Source organism: Equus asinus, chromosome 20, assembly GCF_041296235.1.
Source record: "Equus asinus isolate D_3611 breed Donkey chromosome 20, EquAss-T2T_v2, whole genome shotgun sequence".
Taxonomy (NCBI): Eukaryota; Metazoa; Chordata; class Mammalia; order Perissodactyla; family Equidae; genus Equus; species Equus asinus.
Window position 1 is genome coordinate 20,403,858 of NC_091809.1, and position 21,159 is coordinate 20,425,016.

The window sequence follows — 21,159 nt, forward strand, 5'->3', positions numbered from 1 at the left end:
TTCAATTGAGTGTTATCTCTCATTGAAAAATCCACGTTATTTATCATTTGAAAGATATATCCTTATTTTCCTGCTTTGAGAGACTGCATCCTCCCCTCACACAAGTAAACACTGCCATTTGAGAAATGGCTGTTAAAGATTATCAGCTACATTTTGATTCCTATTGTCCTTGCCAGCTTTTGTATTGGTATATTTATGAAATAAATGAACATGAATAGAGTGCCTAAAGTTGAAGCATATTTAAATTCCTATGATAAGCATTATTGACCCATGGTGTATTTTTCTTTAACATTCTAGTAAAGACAGTCTTAAAAATAAACAAACAGAAAACAAAATTATAGACTCAGAGAATAGTCTGGTGTTTGCTTGAGTGGAGGAGGAATGGGTGAAGGCGATAAAAAGATAAAGACTTCCAGTTATGAAATAAATAAGTCCTGGGGATGTAATGTACAGCATATGACTATAGTTAATAATACTGTATTGTATGTTTGAAAGTTGCTAAGAGAGTAGATCTTAAAAGTTCTCATCACAAGAAAAATAATTTGTAACTCTGTTTGGCAATGGATGTTAACTAGATTTATTGTGGTCATCATTTCCCAGTATATACAAATATTGAATCATGTTGTACACCTAAAACTAATATAGTGTTATATGTTAATTGTATCTCAATTAAAAAGAAAGTGATCCAGGGGCCAGCCCAGTGATGCAGTGGTTAAGTGCACATGTTCTGCTTCAGTGGCCCGGGGTTTGCTGGTTCAGATCCCAGGTGTGGACATGGCACCACTTGGTAAGCCACACTGTGGCAGGTATCCCACATATAAAGTAGAGGAACATGGGCACGGATGTTAGCTCAGGGCCAGTCTTCCTCAGCAAAAAGAGGAGGATTGGCAGCAGTTAGCTCAGGGCTAATCTTCCTCAAAAAAAAAGTAAAAAACAATTTAAAAAAATTTAAAAAAAAGAAAGTGATCCATATGTCACAAAGTATGGACTCTAGTAAATGCTTTGCTGCATTACCCAGCTCCTCCTTTGGACTTAAGGGCTTATTCTTCAGGTTCAGGGGAATGCAGCCATCTGACAGCCCTCACCCTTCTGCCCTCCTTGAGAATTATTCTCAGGTAAAAGAAGCTGCCTCACCCAAAGTCACACAACTCAGATCACTTGCTGTGGGAGCATAACTGACTGAAAGCCATTTGCATCCATCACTGTGTTTGCACTGAGGTTCCTCCCACCCACTGGATTGAACACAGCAGGGTAACAGTGCATGCCCATTGTCATGGTCACACAATGACATTGATGACCAGGGTCAACTACACCTACTAGGACAGTGAATCTTCTTCTTGGCATAAGAGACCTAAAATTCCAAGCAGCAGCATTGCTTGAAGTTTCACAGGACTTTTGCCATATCTATGGAAGTATTATCCCTTTAGGATTCAAGATCTCTAAATATGCAGAGGCCAGAGCTGTGAAGAACTGAAGCATAAATATCCAAGTGACTCACTGGAAGAGAGATTAGATGAGGTTGCTTCCACTTCCAACCCTTGACTTATGGACCCATTTATTCTCTAAGCTGGAGATACAGCACATGATGATTGTCATTGATTTAGAGTGTATACTGCATTTTGTGAATTTTGTAGTCAGCACTTTCTGTGTATTCAAATGCCTGCACTAAATATAATCCTTCTCTTTGAAATTAAATGTCTTCCTATATCTTCCATTATTTTTTTTTTAATTCTTACATATTCGATACTCACTTTAGGCTGTATTTTACCTCTGTCCTCCCCTTCTCTGACAAACTTTATATATGATTTATATTTGCCACCTATATTTCTTCAATACTCATCCTTCAACACACTCTACTTGGATCATTTCTGCCCCGCCCTTCTGTTAGAGGTAATAAATGTAGCCCTCCCTAATATCAACAAAGGCCTCCATGTCACCAGAAAATGTCAAGCGATATTTTTAAGTTCTCATTTGGTTAGTCTTTTCAACAAAACCAAAACTGTTAAGCACTCTGCTTTTCTTCAGAAAGGATCTCTTTGTCTTCAAGACATTGTGGACACCAAGTGATCCATAAAATCTCCAAGACTCTTCAAGAGTAGAACATCACAGAAAGTTGGTTCCTGGGTTTTGGTTCTTACAGAAATTAAACTTTCCCCATGGGACGCTCTGTAATTTTCAAGTCAAATCAAAGAACGAAGAGTTTCTCCTTTTGCTTTGCTGCTTGTACAGAAATAACATTGCCTGAAAATTACCCATGTTCTTATCTTTGTAACCCAAGGGAGCTGAATTGTTTGGAGAGAAGAGAGTCAAAAGAACAATTTATTTAATGAGAAGTTCTGAGAATTAAACCCTTGAGATGCTAGAAACTTTGAACACGCTCCTTAGTTTTAATTCTCTAATCTCAGCCAAATGCAAACTCAATTGCGCATCCCATGTGCAGACCTCAGAGAACAGAAAGCTTCAGTGATAACCATCAAAGAGGGTCGTTGTGTCTCAGTGAGGGCTGGTGGAGTAAGAAGACAAAGAGGAGAGAAAATGGGTACTGGGGTTTACCTCAAGAATAAGAAGACTGGGACACTAATATTTATTTACTCGAAGAAAGGTGAAGTCTCTGTGCTTTGAAGGTACTTGATTTTCACTGAAGTGAAAGTCTTTTTCATCTCTGGTTCTGTTTCCGTCTCTCTCTTTGTAATGTAGAGCTGTCTCCAATGAGAGTTATTTTCTGGAGAGTCTCCACTTCTCTACTTTTTCCCACAATTGTAGACTCCCATTGGATTTCCTGTGTCGAATCATTTATTCAATAACTACTTACTGGAAATATATTATGCACCAGGTAGTACCTACTTTATTCTTCATGTGATAGGGTTTCTCTATTATACACCCTAACTATTTTTGCAGCCAAGTCAACTCATTGATAGCACTTAGTAGTTTCTGTGTGGATTGTTGATATTGTTTCACTTTAGTTTCCACAGTATCATCTACAAATAATATAATTATTTCTGACGTTTGATACTCAGCTCAATTTCCTTTGCTCATCTTTCCAGTCTCTTCAAATGTTCAGGAGACTATAGAGTGATTGAAGTTGGAGTGGACTGCTTTGTCTCAAGGAATTTAGCACAAATATTTTAGTGTTTTAATGTATAATATCCTGTTGGCTTCAGTTTTAAATTTACCATTCTTCATTGAGTATAGAAATTGTCCTTCATTTCCTCATTTAGCGAGAGGTTCTGTTGTGGTTGATAACCACAGTAATGGCTGTTACCTTATCTCAAATGCATTTTCTCTTGTGATTATGGTTATGATTTCTCTTCATTGACCTATTTTTGTGAAGAATTATGTTAACAAATATCACAGTATTAAATCAGTTTCCTATTCCTAGATTACACATTAATTATGCATGATGTATTATTCTCTTAAAGTAGGTATGAATGCTTTTTATTTAACTTTATTATTCTATTCTGTTTCTGCATTCAGGCATATGTGAGCTTAAAGATTTATTTTTTTGCGTTACAGTTGACCCTTTGGGTCTCAGTCTTTATTATATATCTAATGTTTGCATGTGCTGAGTACCTACTATGGACCAGGCACCATGTAAGTCCCTGAAAAGACAATGGTGAGCAAAAACACTCTTGCAGTCTGTCCCACAAATCAACAAAAAATTACCAGTGTGAGGGCACATCAAGAAATAGTACAGGATGCTGCACTTGTGAGCCTCACACACTCTATCCTTCCTGACCCTCACTCCATGTCACTGACCCCTGAAATCTGTTCCACTTCCAAACTCACTGATCCACAGGGCAACCATGAATTCTGTTCCCTCAGCCCAAAATACTTGCCTTTTTAAAATTCCCCCTGGTAACAATTACTCATCCTTCCTCTGACAGCTCTAAAATGCATATTTTAGAGAGGGCTTTTCTACCAACCTCCCTATACTAATTGTGTCTTCAATTTTTTTTCTCAAATTAATTGCTATCTCTAGGCATTAATAACACATTTTTTCTATCATGGAGAATATAAACATTTATTGGCATCTTAATTTCCCTTTGAGTTTTTAAGGGTGATTTGATTCATAGTAACATTTTACACTTTCATCAAAACTATCATTCTTTTACTATTAACTGCACTCATTGTTAATACTACACAGCCCACTTTTGAGCAGGCACACATTAGCACACACTTTCAAACATATCTTGTATTTTATTTTAAATGTTTTCTGACTTTTTCCCTCCTCTTACCTATGTAGCTCACATGCTTTTCTATCCTCTTGGGAGAATTCACCTGGCACGCAATCTCTGAAAGAGGAAGTCATAGGAATCTTCATTTCTCAGAAGTGCTGACTGCTGATGAAATGAGGCACCAGACTTGTTCATAATGATTAGAATTCCATCCTTGGTGGCTGCTCCAGTTTAAAGGAAATTAGTAAATAATAGCCATACAATACAGATTTATTATGATGTTAAGAACATAAGCTGACATTTATTAAGTGTCCACTGTATTTCACAGGAATCACAAGAAAAACTACTTGCATCACCTCATTTAATTCACTCATCAGTCTTAACAATGTAGGGCATATTTACTACTCCCATTGCAGAGGTGAGGGATCGGCAGCTAAGAGAGATTAAATAACTTTGTTAAGGTCACACTAATTATAAGTTGGTGAAGCTAAATTCTATTCTAGGAAGTCTGACTCTATATCCCAGTTTCTAAATCACATCTCTGTACTGTACCTTGGGAGAGTTACATATCAAAACTAATTGTCATTAAAGGAGCAGATTAATAATGACAGTAACAGCTATCATTTATGGAGACCCTACTGTGTACAAAGTTATTTCTAAACCTCACAAAGAAGGTAATAGCAGTAGCCACATTTTTAGAAATAAACAAAACAAGGTCCTTGAGTTGTGTGACATCAATAGGAAGTATCAAGTCATAGAATTAAGGCTTTTTGAGTTAAGAATTCACATCTTACTAACCATCATAGAGCTATTTGAAAGAAGGAAGCATGGAGATTATCAAAGATATTAAATATCTTAAATCATTTCAGAAGAGTCATATCAAAGAAAAATTGGTTTATGTTCATAGCCTCAAATAGAATTAGAACCAGTGAGTAGATGATAAAAGAGATATCTACTAAATTTTGAAAGGCTAAATAATTACACATAAAATAGAAATGAGCTACCACTTGACTGAATGAATCACCATCCTTGGAAACTCTCAACAGAGGTTGAAGTTTGTTCACCTAAAGGTGGAATCAAGAGGTGCTGACTACCTCAGGTGCCAGTTGGATGTTCACCAAACATTGCTTTTGCCTCCTTCTCCAGCAGACACACTAACTTAATGGAAGCAGGAAACCACACAGAAGTATCAGAATTCCTCCTCCTGGGTCTCTCAGAGGATCCTGAACTGCAGCCCCTCCTCTTTGGAGTGTTCCTGTCCATGTACTTGGTCACCGTGCTTGGGAACCTGCTCATCATCCTGGCCATCAGCTCTGACTCCCACCTCCACATCCCTATGTATTTCTTCATCTCCAACCTGTCATTTATAGACATCTGCTTCATTTCCACCACCATTCCAAAGATGCTAGTGAACATTCAGGCACAGAACAAAGATATTTCCTACATAGGATGTCTCACTCAGGTGTATTTTTTTATAATTTTTTCTGGAATGGATAATTTCCTTCTGACTGTGATGGCGTACGACCAGTTTGTAGCTATCTGCCATCCCCTTCATTACATGATCATCATGAACCCACGCCTCTGTGGCCTTCTGGTCCTGATGTCTTGGTTCATCATGTTCTGGGTCTCTTTGCTTCATATTCTACTGTTATGGCAGCTGACCTTCTGTTTAGGCACTGAAATTCCACATTTCTTCTGTGAACTGCCTCAGGTTCTCAAAGTGGCCTGCTCTGACACTCTCATCAATAACATCTCTCTGTATGTGGCCACTGCCCTCCTTGTTGTGTTTCCTCTCACTGGGATCTTCTTTTCTTACTCTCAGATTGTCTCCTCCTTAATGAGGATGGCCTCTGCAGGAGGAAAATATAAAGCATTTTCCACCTGTGGGTCTCATCTCTCTGCAGTCTTCTTGTTCTATGGGACAGGCCTGGGGGTCTACCTCGGTTCTACTGTGACCCATTCTCCCCAGAGAAGCTCAATCGCCTCAGTGATGTACACCGTGGTCACTCCCATGCTGAACCCCTTCATCTACAGCCTAAGAAACAAGGATGTGAAGGGGGCCCTGGGAAGGCTCTTCAAGTGATCACCTCTTGTCCATAATGGGCCACTGACCTCAGAACTAAGTAGTGGACATTGTGGGTCCCAAAGGCAAATATTATGAATTTAATCTTCTGGTTCTTTTTATTCCAAACAAGACATGCTTGATTTCTTCATTTCCAAAATGCCCATGACTTCAATTTGTTTATATTAGTTTCTCCTCAACAAGATCCTCAGTAATTCCTTTTTGACTTTTCTTGTTTATACGCTGTCCTTAAAGTTCCATGTTTGATCAGCTTTCTTACAGCAAATCTTAAGATTTCTAACTTTATATTTAAAGCATTTTTCATGTCAAGTGCTGATGTGGTTTCCACAAAAATTATCCTGTCGAACACTGATGTTATTTGCCTTCATTTGGTTGAGTGCTTGTTTTCTCCAGAAGAAATGGAATTAAAATCATACAGTCAGCACAACAAAATGCTTACCAATCAGAACTGTTCTTTTTTCTTCACGTGTATGATTTTATTTCATCCTGAAAACAAATCTTTGTAGTATTTTCCCTCATTCACCTTACTTTTCAAAAGAGGAGACTGAGATTGGGTTGGATTCTAACCTAGCTAGCTGACACTGACTTTGCTGTCCTACATTTCATAAGAACGGTGATGTGATTTTCAACTTTAAAGTAGGAATGTATATTTGAAAACTAGTTTCTTCGGATTATTCATAGTAATGTATCACCTAGAATAACTCTGAGATGATGTTTCATTCTTTGTTATCCTTCCTTTCTTCCATCGTTCCTTCTTTTCTTCATTTCTTTCTTCCTCCCATTCCTTTTTTTATTTGACCTTTATTTCCCATAATTTCAATTTAGAGATACACCCTCTAAGATCCTAAACATGTGGTAATGAATACAATAGAATCATAGGTTTTGGGGGGTTTTTACATGGTTTCGTTTTTTTTTTCTAAGACTCTCTGGAGGTGTCATCAGTAATCATAGTTAAACATTTGTGGAACATGTTCAGAACTTAGATCACCTTTTTAGAAGAATGCTGATAGAATTGACTCTACAGTGAAGGATGGAGTAGGTGATGATGTCCACGTTCTTCCCACATTCTCTGGGATCATCTCATCATCTCCATTGCATGAATGCATGAGCAGCACTAGCTGGAGCCTACTTTGCCCAATACATGGTGGCAGAAGTGATAGGGAATTACGCCCTATGACAGAAATCCCTGAGCGAGAGGGGTGAGGTATACCATCTCATTTATCCTTTAATTAGGATAATTCTGAGGTTTGGATTTTGTGCCATTTTCCAGAATTTCTTCATTGAATGAAAACTCTGCTCAATCACAGTGATAACTGACTTAATACAAGCTTTATTGGATGTATTTTCTTCCCTGTATACATACTCCTCTCTCCCATCCATGTTCCTTTCTCTTTCCAATAAAGGGCTTGTACATGAATTCTTGGCTCAGCATCTGCTTCTGTGGGAAAAAAAACTAACACAGGTGATAAGACTGAGACGTTTAAGACAATATCATCAAAGAACAAAGGACTTTGGTAGAAAAATGGAACTAACTATTGGGGACATAGTGAGTAAGGACTGCAAAATTGCTCAAAAATCATAATTTGTTACAAGTGAAAGACGTATTTGAGGTGGCTTCAATTCACTTTGATTCCATTAAGTTTAATCCAGTGTGCATTTATTTTCTACTGTGTACAAATTGAGGATGAGGCCGGACAGTTGCAAATGATTGCAATACAGAAGGGTTAGAATGATAATATTAGTGCATGGTAGGTCCTGTAGAAAGCAATGGTAAAACTTTTCAACTTACCTTGAGTAATTCCAGGAAAAACTCTTTAAACATTTATTTTTTAATATTTTTATTGAGGTGTAATTTACATACATGAAATTCACCCATGATAATTTAAATTCAATGATTTTAGTAAACATAGAATTACATAAATGTTACCACAATTGTTTTAGAATATAACTATCACCTCAAAAAGTACCCTTGTGTTCATTTGTAGTGAATTCCCACTCCCACCTCAGCTCTAGGAAACCACTCACCACTTTCTCTCTCTACAAATTTGCCCTTTCTAGATATTTTATATAAATAGAATCAAACAACGTATGGACTTTTGTATTGATCTCCTTCTACTTAACAATGTTTTTGAGGCTCGTCCATGTGGAAATATGTATCAATGTTTTCTTCCTTTCAATTACAGAATTGTACTCTATTGTATGTATATACCACATTTTGCTAACCCAATTACCAGTTTATGGCCATCCAGATATTTCCAGTTTGAGTTTATTTCGAATAATGCTGCCAGGAACACTCTGTGTTGACATGAATTTTCATTTCTCTTGGGTAGATACCTTGGAATGCAATTACTTTGTTATATGTTAATTTATGCTTAACTTTTTAAGAAAACTGCCAAACTATTTGCCAAAGGGACTGCACCATTTTACACTCCCATCCGTAATCCATCACATTTCCAATTTTTCTACATCTTTGCCAACACTTTTCATTCAGGAAAAACATCTAAAAAGACAATATGCTTGAGTGTTGAATAACAAAAAGTGAGTAGAAATTTAACTAGGGAGTAGGTTTGCAAGACATTCAAGAGTGAGGAATAACAGGAAGATATATGGAACTTATGGAATATTAGAAATAAGCTTGGGTATGTAGATGGAAGACAGACCATTGAGAGTCTAGTTTGACATATGGAGAATTTTATAAACAATTGAGAACCAGAATTATGCTGGAATCATATTCATAAAATGAGGACTTTTTAGGTTTTCCCTGAGTGAGAGAAATGTGAGGCAGAGGGAAAAGTTAGGAGGCTGTGGAAATAGTCCAGAGAAGAAATGATGGGGGTCTGACCTAAGCCAGTGGCAATGAGATGGGTAGATTTTGAAAGAAAGATGTATTACTTTCCAATTTCTACTGTAAAATATTGCCATAACTCTAGTGGCTAAAAATTACATGAATTTATTATATTACAATTCTGGAGGTCAGAAGTCTAAAACGTCTAAGAAGGGCTACTTTCCTTCTGGAGCCTGTATAAGACTATTTGCTTCCTTACCTTTTCCAAATTATAGAGGCTCCTTGCATTCATTGACTCATGACCCCTTCCCACATCTTCAAAGTCAACAGTATAGCATCTTCCTCTTTCTCTAGACCTCCTTTCTTCTTCTAAGGACATTTGTGATTACATTGAGATGACCCAAATAATTATGGAAAATTTCCCATCTCAAGATCCTTAACTTAATCACATCTGCAAAGTGTCTTTTTCCATCCATAGTAACATAGTCACAGATTCTGTAAATTAGTACACATACATCTTTGGTAGGCTATTATTTAACCTACCAGAAGAGATGTGTGTCAGTTAGAATTTTCGAACAATTGATCAGTAAGGCCTTGAACTGAGATTGAGAGTCTGTCATGGCATTCCTTATTGACTTTCACTGGGCATGGTCATCACATGGTCCTGGCTCATGTAAAGATAAGGCTGTACCAGACAGGTCTGCTTTGGTGGCAAGTGATAGAAGAGAATTTCCTGGTCCATCTGATGATAGCTGAGCAGAGGCTCAGCTGGACATTGGAAACAGGTGGCTTAAAAACTATGAAGGTGTCAAATCATAATATCAGCCTTATTTTCTCAGACTTGCTAGTCCCATATGGAAACAGACACAGAAGACAGCAGATCTCACAACTCACACCTGGTAGGTTCACTTCTAAAGAGGAACTTGTTTTGTTTCAGCATATAAAAAAAAAAATCTCAGCAAAGTATTTTTATTGACAAAATCAAGTTCTCTTTCCACCTTGTGCCAATCAACTGTTGTCAGAAGACATTGTCACTGTCAGCCCCTTCAGAACCACATTTGTTTATTCAATTTATCAAACCTAATTTTACTGAGTGTTTACTATGCAGTAGTTATTATTTTAGGCTCAACCCTACAGGATAAGGAGGATCAAGAGTGTGGGGAAGGCAGGTTGTCATGTAATAAAGGACAATCTAAGCAAACTCATTGAGAATGTTGCATTTGTGAAGGCAGAAAATGACTTAGGTGTGTGCATATCTGGGGAAAGAGTGCCCCAAGAAGATGGTAAAGTTAATACAAAGACCCTGAGGTGAGAGGTGGCCTGGGGGGAATGTAGCTGGAGCAAAGAGAGTGAGAGTAAGCACAATAGAAGAGAAGGACATGTATAAGGAGCTAGCAATGTGAGGCTTTCCCTGCTATTGAAGGATTTTTATTTCATTTACTCTGAGTGAAGTGGGAAGACTTTGTAGGGTTTGGAGCAGACACATGACATGATGAGAATTTTAAAAGGTCACTCTGGCTGCTAAGTAGGGAATGGATTGTAGGGTGTGAGGAAGCCAGCTTGGAGCTGACTGCAGCAAGCCAGCTGAGATATAGGTAGCTAGGATCTTGGTGGGAAGTGTAGAGTAAGGGTTGAGAAGTGGTCAGTTTGGCTACATTTTGAAGGTAGAGCACAGAGGACTGGTTGCCAGGCAAAATACAGTGTGAGAGAGAGAGGAAACAAGCATGACTCCAAGGTTTGGAGCCTGAACAACTGAAAGAATGAAATTGCATCCATTGAAATAGGTAGGGCTGTGAGTGGAGCAAATTTGGGGATGTTGACCAATTATGAGGTAGACTCTGATAGATTTTAAACAAAAAGAAGTTTATTTGGGGTGTGTTAGGACCACAGCCCGGGAACACAGATTCAAATAGCACTTCAATGGTTTCCAGGCCATTGAAGAGAGAGGGAAGGTTTTATAGTAATAGCTAACAAAGGCAAAGAAAAAAAGAGAAAAGAATGTTTCCCAATAAATTACAGGCACAAAGTAGTCATGAGGCGAGAGTAGGTTGACATAATCCATTAAAATAAGAATGAGGTTACTATCCCAACCATTTTACCTTCCCTGAGAAGATGTTCAGATACATTTCAGGCCACTAACGAGTTCAAGAGTTCATCCTGAAGGAAGAATTTGTCCCTCTTCTCTTTATGTCCACCCAGCTCCATCTTAGCGCCTTAATATGACAGATTATCTTTTTCAATTCCATAGGAAGGAAAGAGGAAAACAGAAGTTCAGGTTTTGAGAAGTCAAAATTGACATATCCCAAATGGGTAAATATAATATTATTATACTTATATGGGGTATCAAGAGTAGACAAATTCTTAGACAGAAAAAGTAGAATGGTGGGTGCCAGGGGCTGGAAGAGGGGGATTGTGAGTTAGTGTTTCATGTGGACAGAGTTTCAGTGTGGGAAGATGGAAAAGTTATGGAGGTGGATGGTGCTGATGGTTGCCCAACAGTGCGAATACACTTAATGCCAAGTATACGGAATTGCACACTTGAGATGGTTAAAATGGCACATTGTATGTGATGGGGTTCACAGCAAGCCATCCCAAGATGCATCACTCTGGTATGCAGATAATTTCAAGCTGAAGATAATAAAGGCTCAGAAGACTCAGAAAGAACATTTGCCCTTCCCCAAAACTGCCTAAAAGAATTTAACACCGAAGGCCTATTCCAGGAAATAGCTAATACCATAAAATAGCTGTAGTATAATATAAAATAAATGTGATAGAAATGCATCAACAAGCCCTTTTTAGGCCCAGCAAACTTGTTTAACAAACATATGCATTTCGATGTCCACGTAAATGGTCTTCCTCCCATCTGAAGTAGCCAAACCATTACCCCCAACATCCTCCTTTGCCTTTAGCTGAAGGTAGTATTTAAGCTGGCAACTCCGTCATTTTATTGAGTTGTCAGTTTTCCTGAGTTTCTCCCATGTGGGCATGTCATAAAGCTTTGTTTGATTTTCTCCTGTTATTCTGTCTCATGTGAATTTAATCTGTAGCCCAGCCAGAAGGACCTAGAGTGGGTAGCGGATTTGTCTTACTCCTCTACATATGTTATATAAATTTAACTACAATAAAAAAAGATGAAGTAGCACAAAATAATGGAGAATGATTGTGATATCTTTCTGAAAATATTTTCAATATCATTATAAATAATAGAGAATTGATGTGATTTTTTTAGATAAAAATTTTATCATTAGTCCTCAGTCTTTGCTGAGTTTTCTAACCCAGCACAATATTGGCATTTTGGCCTATATAATTATTTGTTGTAAGGATCTGTCCTGCATATAGTCAGATTTTTAACAGAACCTTGTGGTCTACCCACTATATGCCAGCAGAGTTGTGATAACCAAAAATGTCTCCAGACATTGCCAGTTGTCCTATAGGGGGGCAAAATCTGCCTGATTGAGAACCACTGGAGTAGAACAATTCCATGAGTGCCAAAGTTGATGGAGTTAGCATTCACAGTATGGAAATAACAGGGAACGCAACATTTTAGCGAGGATAAAACATCAGTTTAATCTTGGAAACACTGAGGTGAGGGACAAACAGAACTCCCTATTGATGCTATTACATCAGAGATCAAATGTATTGGTCTAGCAATTATCAGTCTGCACAGGTGGCAGTCTACATCAAGTGATTTTACAGAAAGACAGAGAAGTTCCTGTTGAGAGTTGACACTTAGGAAAAAACGCTGATGCTACGCTGGATCCTACCCACGGTCCTTTAGTTCTCTCTTATAGGACGCCCCTGGATATATGCTCTTATTGGACGCTATACCATCCATCACAACATTAGCCACCATATAATTAAATAATTATTTGCATAATTATTTTATTAATAACTACCTCTTAAAAACTTCCATCTGAACTTTGAATCCCATCCCTTCCTAACTTTTGGGGGGAACTTATGCTATCCCTTATCCTTTCTTTATCCTTTGTATTCTAATGTCTGCATGCAATCCTATAATTTCCAATGTCATGGGAATGCTTCACATTCTCATTTCTTTCAGTGAAAATGAAACTCACATATAGACTCATACTCCCCTTTGAATATTGTTCCAAACTTTTGGAGAATTTGGTCTATATTTGCAACTTCCATTTTCACTCTGCTCACTCTCTCTTCAACCAACTCATCCAGTGTCGTCCTACCTCCATCATAAATTGCTCTCATTGAGGTCTGCAGTAACCTCACGTGTCCAATAAGTTCTTAAGGGATATTTCCACTCCTCAAAATGCTTGATTTTTCTGTAGCAACCTCACTAATTGCTGCATTCTTCTTCTTTAAATAAAGATCTTTCTGGGGCATTTCATTTTTGTGACAATGGGATTCTGAGAGTCAGATCTATTTAAAAAAAACTTTTTTAATCTCTAGGAGAATGATCTTGTTGACTGTAAATGTTTGAACGTACCAGATAAAGAAGGAATAATAGGAAGTAAAAAAATTCCTCTCTCTCCATCACTATCTTCAGGGAAATGGAAGTGGTAGAAAGTTCTTTTTCTATTATTCTCTTTCTACCCAAAGGGAGCTTGATTGTTTAAAGAGTAAAAAAAATTGAACAATTTCTTTAATTCTCAGAGATGCTCTGAGAATTCAGCCCCCAGGGTCCTGGAAACTTTAAATAAGATTACAGTGTCCCCAAGGCAGACCATCGTAGTCTTCCCAGAGATATGAGTGATGAATTTCCTGCCTGTATCAGCTCTCTGTGCTTCGTTGGGAAAAGTTGTAGTAGGAGAAAGTGCTAGGGTCATCAGGTGTTTCCATGATGCCATCTGAAAAAGCCAATGTATCCTGGTAAAAGCTGGGTATGGGGTGGGGGTGGGTGGAAAATGTAAAAAGTGGAAGGAAACGTTTATTACACCAGAGTACAAAGGACACAAACAAGCGTCTCTCAAATTTTCTCCAGACCAACAGATCAGTGAACCCTGGAAGCTTGTTAAACACTCAACTTCTTGTCCTTCATCCTAGATCTACTCAATCAGAAATTCCAGGGTCAGGGCCAGACATCTGTGCTCAATAAACCATCCAGAACTTACCATGGTTAAAGTTTTAAAGCAACTACCCTAGTGGCCTTGTTAAAATGGATGATGAAGGACTCACATGGGGCTGCATCTTCAGATATGAGGGCCTTTCACCTCCAAAATTTTATCTACTAATAATCGTACATTTATGTTTGACTTTACAAACCTCATGCCCACTTTCTATTTTCATCTTCTGTATTTGTTTGAATTATCCAAATAATATAATATTAAATCTTAAGGTTCTTAGCAGCAATTCTTGCATGCTCTTTGTCATTTGTTAACATTTCCATGTTGAAAGAATATCTCTCATTGAAAAATACACACTTTTTTAATTTGAAAGACATATCCTTATTTTCCTACTTTGAGAGCCTGCAAGCCTCCCACCCCCCATACACACATGCATTCAGCCCATCAGTTGCAGCAATGGCTGTTAAAAATTATCAAATACATTTTGACCCATATAGAACTGGACAGTTTTCTTTTGATATATTTATGCAATAAATTAATCTAAATAGATTTCCTAAAGTTGAAGCATAATTAGATTCCTGGGGTGAGCATTATTGATCCATGTTGTATTGTTCTTTAACATACTGATCAAGACAGCCTTAAAAACAAAAGTATGAAAAAACAGACTCATGGATTCAGAGAACAGACTGGTAGTTGCCAGAGGGGGTGAGGAATGGGTAAAAAAGGTAAAAACTTCCAGTCATAAAATAAATAAGTCCTGAGGATATAATGTACAGCATGTAACTATAGTTAATAACAATGTAATGTATATTTGAAAGTTGTTAAGTGAGTAGATCTTAAAAGTTCTCATTACAAGGGCCAGCCCAGTGGCACAGCAGTTAAGTTTGCACCTTCTGCTTTGGCAGGCTGGGGTTCAATGCTTCGGATCCTGGGTGCAGACCTATGCACCGCTTGTCAAGCCGTGCTGTAGCAGGCATCCCACATATAAAGTAGAGGAAGATGGGCATGGATGTTAGCTTAGGGCCAGTCTTCCTCAGCAAAAAAAGAGGAAGATTGACGGCAGATGTTAGCTCAGGGCTAATCTTCCTCAAAAAACAAAAAGTTCTCATCACAAGAAAAAAAATTCCAACTACTTGTGGTGATGATGTTAACTAGACTGATTATGGTGATCATTTCCAAACATATACAAATATAGAATCACGTTGTACTATACTCTAGTGTTATAAATAGATTATATCTCACTTTAAAAAAAATGATGCAGGGGACCTTCCTGGAAATGATGCAGGGGGCCTGCCTGGTGGCGCAGTAGTTAAGTTAGCGCACTCTACTTTGGCTGCCCAGGGTTCACAGGTTCAGATCCAGGGTTCAGACATAGCATCATTCATCAAGCCATGCTGTGGTGATATCCCACATACAAAACAGAGGAAGATTGCAACAGATGTTAACCCAGAGACAGTCTTCCTCAAGCAAAAAGAGGAAGATTAGCAATAGATGTTAGCTTAGGGCCAATATTCTTCACCCACCCAAAAAAAAGTGATTCAAATGTCCCAAGTGATAGACTCTAGTGAATGTTGCGGTGCATTGCACAGATTCCTATAGAAATTAAACTTTCTTTAGGAGACACCCTGTAAGTTTTAACTCAAGTCAAAGAAATAAAAGGTTCTCCTTTAAGGAAATAAATCCATTCACCACATTTGCTGCTTGCACAAACACTACATTGCCCGAAAAGTTTTCATCTCTTATCTTTGTACCCCAAGGGATCTGAATTGTTTGGAGAGAAGAAAGTCAATAGAACAATTTATTTAATGGGACGCTCTGAGTATTCAACTCTTGAGACTCTGGAAACATTAAACACATTTCTGTTGCCCCTTACCTATAATTCTCAGATCTTAGCCAACTGCAACCCCATTCGGCTTCCCAGGCATAGATGTCAGAGAACAGAAAGCTGCAGTGATAACCGTCAGAGAGGGTCAGTGTCTCCAGTGAGGGCTGGTGGATTTGGAAGGAAAAGAGGAGAGAAATTGGGAACTGGGCTTCACCACTAGAGTAATGAGACTGGGACAGTCCCATATATATTTAGTCTACGATGGTGAAGTCTCTGTACTTTTAAGGTGCTTTAGTTCCTACTGACCCCAGTCCTTTCCAGCTCTCTTTCCATTTTCCTCTCTCTCTTTTTGGAAACTAGAGCCTGTCTGTGATGAGAGTTATTTTCTGGAGAGTCTCCACCTCTTCTCTACTCTTTCTCAGAATTGCAGGCTCCTGTTTGATTTCCTGTGTCCAATCACTAACTACTTACTGGAGATCTATCATGAATGAGGTATTGTTTATTTTATTCATGTGATTGGATTTTTCTATTATATTCCCTAGCTATTTTTACAGCAGATTTGACTTACTGAGAGCACTTAATCGTTCTGCATTTACTATCATTGTTGATTCACTTTAGTGTTCACAACATCATCTACAAGTAATGTAGTTCTGATGTTTGGTACTCAGACCTGTTTCCTTTTCTCCTCTTTCCAGTCTCCTTAAATGTTCAAGAGAATATCTAATGATTGAACTTGGATTGGAATGACTTGGTCTGTTCATGAATTTAACACAGATATTTTAGTGTTTTTAATTTAGAATATTCTGTTGGCTGCAGTTATAAAACAACAACTGTTTATTGTGTTTAGAAATTGTCTTTGGTTTCCTCATTTAGCGAGAGGCTCTGCCTGGGCTGCAAACCACAGTAATGACTGTTACCTTTTCTCAAAGTATTTTTAATTGTGATTATGCTTATGATTTCTCTTCTTTGACCTATTTTTGTGATGAATTACATTAGCAAACATCCTAGCATTAAACCAGGTTCTGATTCCTAGGTAGGTATTACTTATTCATGATGTATCATTCTCTTAAAATAGATATGAATCCATTTGATTTAACTTCATTACTCTATTTTGTGTCTATATGTAGGCAAACGGGAGCTTGAAGATTTCACTTTGTGCTATAGTTGATGCTCTGGGTCTCAATCTTTATTATACACCTAACACTTGCATGTATTGAGCACCTACCTAGTATGTGGTAGGCACCATGTAATCCCTGGAAAGAGAGTGGTGAGCAAACACACTTGCATCCTCTGACCCACAAACAAACCTAAGATTTCTAATGTTAGAAGCACATCAGTGAATAGTACAGGATGTTGGACTTGGGAGTCTCACCCATTCTGTCCTCCTGACCCCCACTCTCTGCTCACCACCGAACTGGCCTCTCAAATCCCTTCCATTCCCCAGCTCACCTACTCAGGGTGACCATGAATTGTCTTCTCTCAGCCAAAATGCTTCCCTTTTATTATTTCCCTTGATTTACAATTACCATCCTTCCTCACACAATTCAAATATCCATATTTTAGAGAAGGCTTTTCCACCGATCTCCCAGAATAAATTGGTCCTCAGTGATTTTTTCTCTCTTCAAGTAGGATTCTCTAGGCATTAATAACGTGGATCTTTATTTTAGTATGGAGAATATTATAATCAAATCTTAAATTTGCCTTTAAATTTTAAGATGATTTAATTTACAGAAGCTTTGAATATTTTGTCAGATATATCAGGCATAGTTTTATCAATGAACTCCACTGGTTAATACTATATATTCCCAGTTCCGAGCATGTACACATGAGCACAAATACTGTGTATTTTATTCTAACGGTATTGTGATTTTATTCCCTCCTCTTACCTATGTAGTCCGCATGCTTTTCCCTCTTCTCAGAAGAAACCACCTGGCAAGCAGTCTCTGAAAGAGGGAGCCAAAGGGATCTTCATTAATTAGAAGTGCTGCATGGCGGTCAAAAGAGGTAACAGACCCATTGTGTTTATAGTGAACATAATTCTATCTTTGATGGCTACCTTAGTTTAAGGGGAATATTAATAATGATAGCCATGGAAAACTGAATTATTGTGACCTTAACTACAGAAGCTCACATTAATCAAGTGTCCACTATATGTCACAGGAATAGCACTATAAAAATTACATGCATCATCTCATTTAATTCACTCATCAGTCTTACATTGTAGGGAATATTTACCACTCCCATTGTAGAGGTGAGGTATCTGCAGTTAAGACAGACTAAATAACTTTCTCAAGCTCACACAGATGGTATGCTGATGGATCAAAATTCTATTCTAGGAAGTCTGACTTAAGATCCAATTTTCTAATTCACAGCTCTATGCTGTACCTTTGGAGAGTTATGTATCAAAAATAGTTGTCATAAAAGGAACAGACTAATAATGATAATAGCTATAGTTTATTGAGATTCTACTGTGATCAAAGGCATTTCTGAACCTCACAAAGAATATAATAGCAGTAACCACATTTTTAGAAATAAAAAAATATAAGACACATGAGAGTTAACTGTGACATAATAGGAAGCATCAGGTCACAGAATTGAGGCTGTTTGGGCTGAAAACCCATGTCTTAATCACTATCATAGGGTTATTAGAATGGAAGAAGTATGGGGATTATCAAAGAAAATATCTTAACTGTCTTTAATTATTTTGAAAGAGTCATATCAAAGAAGAAATTGGTTTAAGTCCAAAGATTCAAATAGAAGAATTAGAACCAATGAGTAGGAGATCAAAGAAGAGAGATTTCTGTAAAATTAAAGAAAGTCTGAATGGTACACATATTTGAGATGGAAATGGGCTATCACTTGAATGAGTGAATCACTGTCCTTGGAAAAACTCAACAAAAGGTGAAGTTTGTCCACCTAAAGGTAGAATCAAGAGGTGCAGATTTGCTGAGGTATCAGTTGAATGTTCATGGAACACTGCTTTTTCCTCCTTCCTTGGTAGGCATACCAGCTACATGGAAGCAGGAAACCACACAGAAGTATCAGAATTCCTCCTCCTGGGTCTCTCAGAGGATCCTGAACTGCAGTCCCTGCTCTTTGGAGTGTCCCTGTCCATGTACTTGGTCACTGTGCTTGGGAACCTGCTCATCATCCTGGCCGTCAGCTCTGACTCCCGCCTCCACACCCCTATGTACTTCTTCCTCTCCAACCTGTCCTTTGTAGACATCTGCTTCATTTCTACCACCATCCCGAAGATGCTAGTGAACATTCAGGCACAGAGCACAGACATTTCCTACATAGGATGCCTCGCTCAGGTGTGTTTTTCTACAATTTTTGCTGGAATGGATAATTGCCTTCTGAGTGTGATGGCATATGACCGGTTTGTGGCCATCTGCCATCCCCTGCATTACATGGTCATCATGAACCCACGCCTTTGTGGCCTCCTGGTCCTGATGTCTTGGTTCATCATTTTATCTGTCTCCTTGATTGATATCCTACTGATGATGCAGCTAACCTTCTGCATAGGCACTGAAATTCCAAATTTCTTCTGTGAACTGGTTCAGGTTCTCAGGGTGGCCTGTTCTGACACCCTCATCAATAACATCTTCTTGTATGTGGCCACTGCCCTGCTGGGTGTGTTTCCTCTCACCGGGATCATCTTTTCTTACTCTCAGATTGTCTTCTCTTTAATGAGAATGTCCTCTGCAGGAGGAAAATATAAAGCATTTTCCACCTGTGGGTCTCACCTCTCTGCAGTTACCTTGTTTTATGGGACAGGCCTGGGGGTCTACTTAAGTTCTGCTGTGACCCATTCTTCCCAGAGAAGCTCAATTGCCTCAGTGATGTACACCGTGGTCACCCCCATGCTGAACCCCTTCATCTACAGTTTGAGGAACAAGGATGTAAAGGGAGCCCTGGGAAGGCTCCTTGGCTCAGTAGCCTCTAGTCCATGATGGGTCACTGGCCTCAGAACTTAGTGGATATTTTGGGCTCCAATGGTAAGTGTTGCAAATTTAAATCTCCTTTTTCTTTTGCTCCCTAAAAGACACTCTTAAACTTTTCAATTCCCAAAAAAAAACCCAGGACTTCACATTCATTTTTGTACTAATTTGTCCTCAACAACCTCCTCAGTAATTCCTTTTTGACTTTTCTTCTCTATATGCTGTTCATAAAGTTTCATGTTTGGTCAGGTTGATTTAGTCATTCTTATGTTTTCCTACTTGAGATTTAAAGTGCTTATCATATCAAGTGCTGATGTGGTTTCTCCAAAATTATCCTCTCAAACATTGATGTTCTTCACTTTCATTTGTTAGTGTGCATGTTTTCCCTATAAGAAATGGAATGATAATCATACTGCCATCTCAACAAAGTGCTTACCACTTAGGATTGTGCTTGTTTCTTCACACGTATGACTTTATTTCATCTTGAAAACATTTCTTTGAGATATTTTCTTTCATTCACCCCACTTTTCAAAAGAAGAAACTGAGATTGAGTTGGACAATAACCTACTTAACTGACACTGACTTTGCTAGCCTCCTTTTCATAAGAACAGTGTTGTGATTTTCAACTTCAAACCAGAAATGGAGATTTGAAAGCTGGATTGTTCAAATGATTCATAGAACTATACCATCGAGAATTACTCTGAGATGTTGCATCATTCTTTGTGATCTTTCTTTCCATTCTTTTTCCTTTCTTTCTTCCTTCTTTCCATTCATCCATCCTTCCTTCATTTTTCTCCTTGTTCCTTTCCTTCTTTTTTTACCTTTACTTACCATCATTGAAATTTTAAGATCATGATGAATTTTCATCATCATGAAATTTTCATCATCATGAAATTTTAATTTGGGGGGGTACTTTCTGGAGCTGCCATCAGAAGTGTTAGTTACACATGTGTAGAATGTGTTTAGAACTTAGCTTAATTTTTGAGAAGAATGTTTATAGAATTAATTCTGCAGCGAAGGATGGAGTAGTAGATGCTGTCATCATTCCTCCCACATTCCCTGGGATCATCTCACCATCTCCATTCCATGACTGCCAATGGCCAGGACCAGCTGGAACCTATGTTAATCAATACATCATGGGAGAAGTGACAGGGAATTATGCACAATCAGAGGCAGCCCTTAAGGGAGCATTTTAGGGTATGCCTTGTCTTTTATCCTTTAACTAGGGTAATTCTGAGGTTTGAATTTTGTACCATTTTCCAGAATTTCCCCAATGAATGAAAATTCTGTTCAATCACAGTCATAGCTGACTTA

General features: G+C 38.1%; 2 protein-coding genes across 2 annotated transcripts; both read left to right on the forward strand.

The window, feature by feature from the left end:
• The first annotated feature begins 5,337 nt into the window (after window positions 1–5,337).
• Window positions 5,338–6,258, forward strand: LOC106848120 (olfactory receptor 7D4-like). The gene has a single exon (XM_014867862.3). It carries the CDS (start codon window positions 5,338–5,340, stop codon window positions 6,256–6,258), a length of 921 nt encoding a protein of 306 aa, XP_014723348.2.
• Window positions 6,259–18,918: 12,660 nt separating this feature from the next.
• Window positions 18,919–19,857, forward strand: LOC106848129 (olfactory receptor 7D4-like). Its single transcript, XM_070491498.1, has one exon. The coding sequence runs from the start codon at window positions 18,919–18,921 to the stop codon at window positions 19,855–19,857; it is 939 nt and encodes a 312-aa protein (XP_070347599.1).
• The last annotated feature ends 1,302 nt before the right edge of the window (window positions 19,858–21,159 follow it).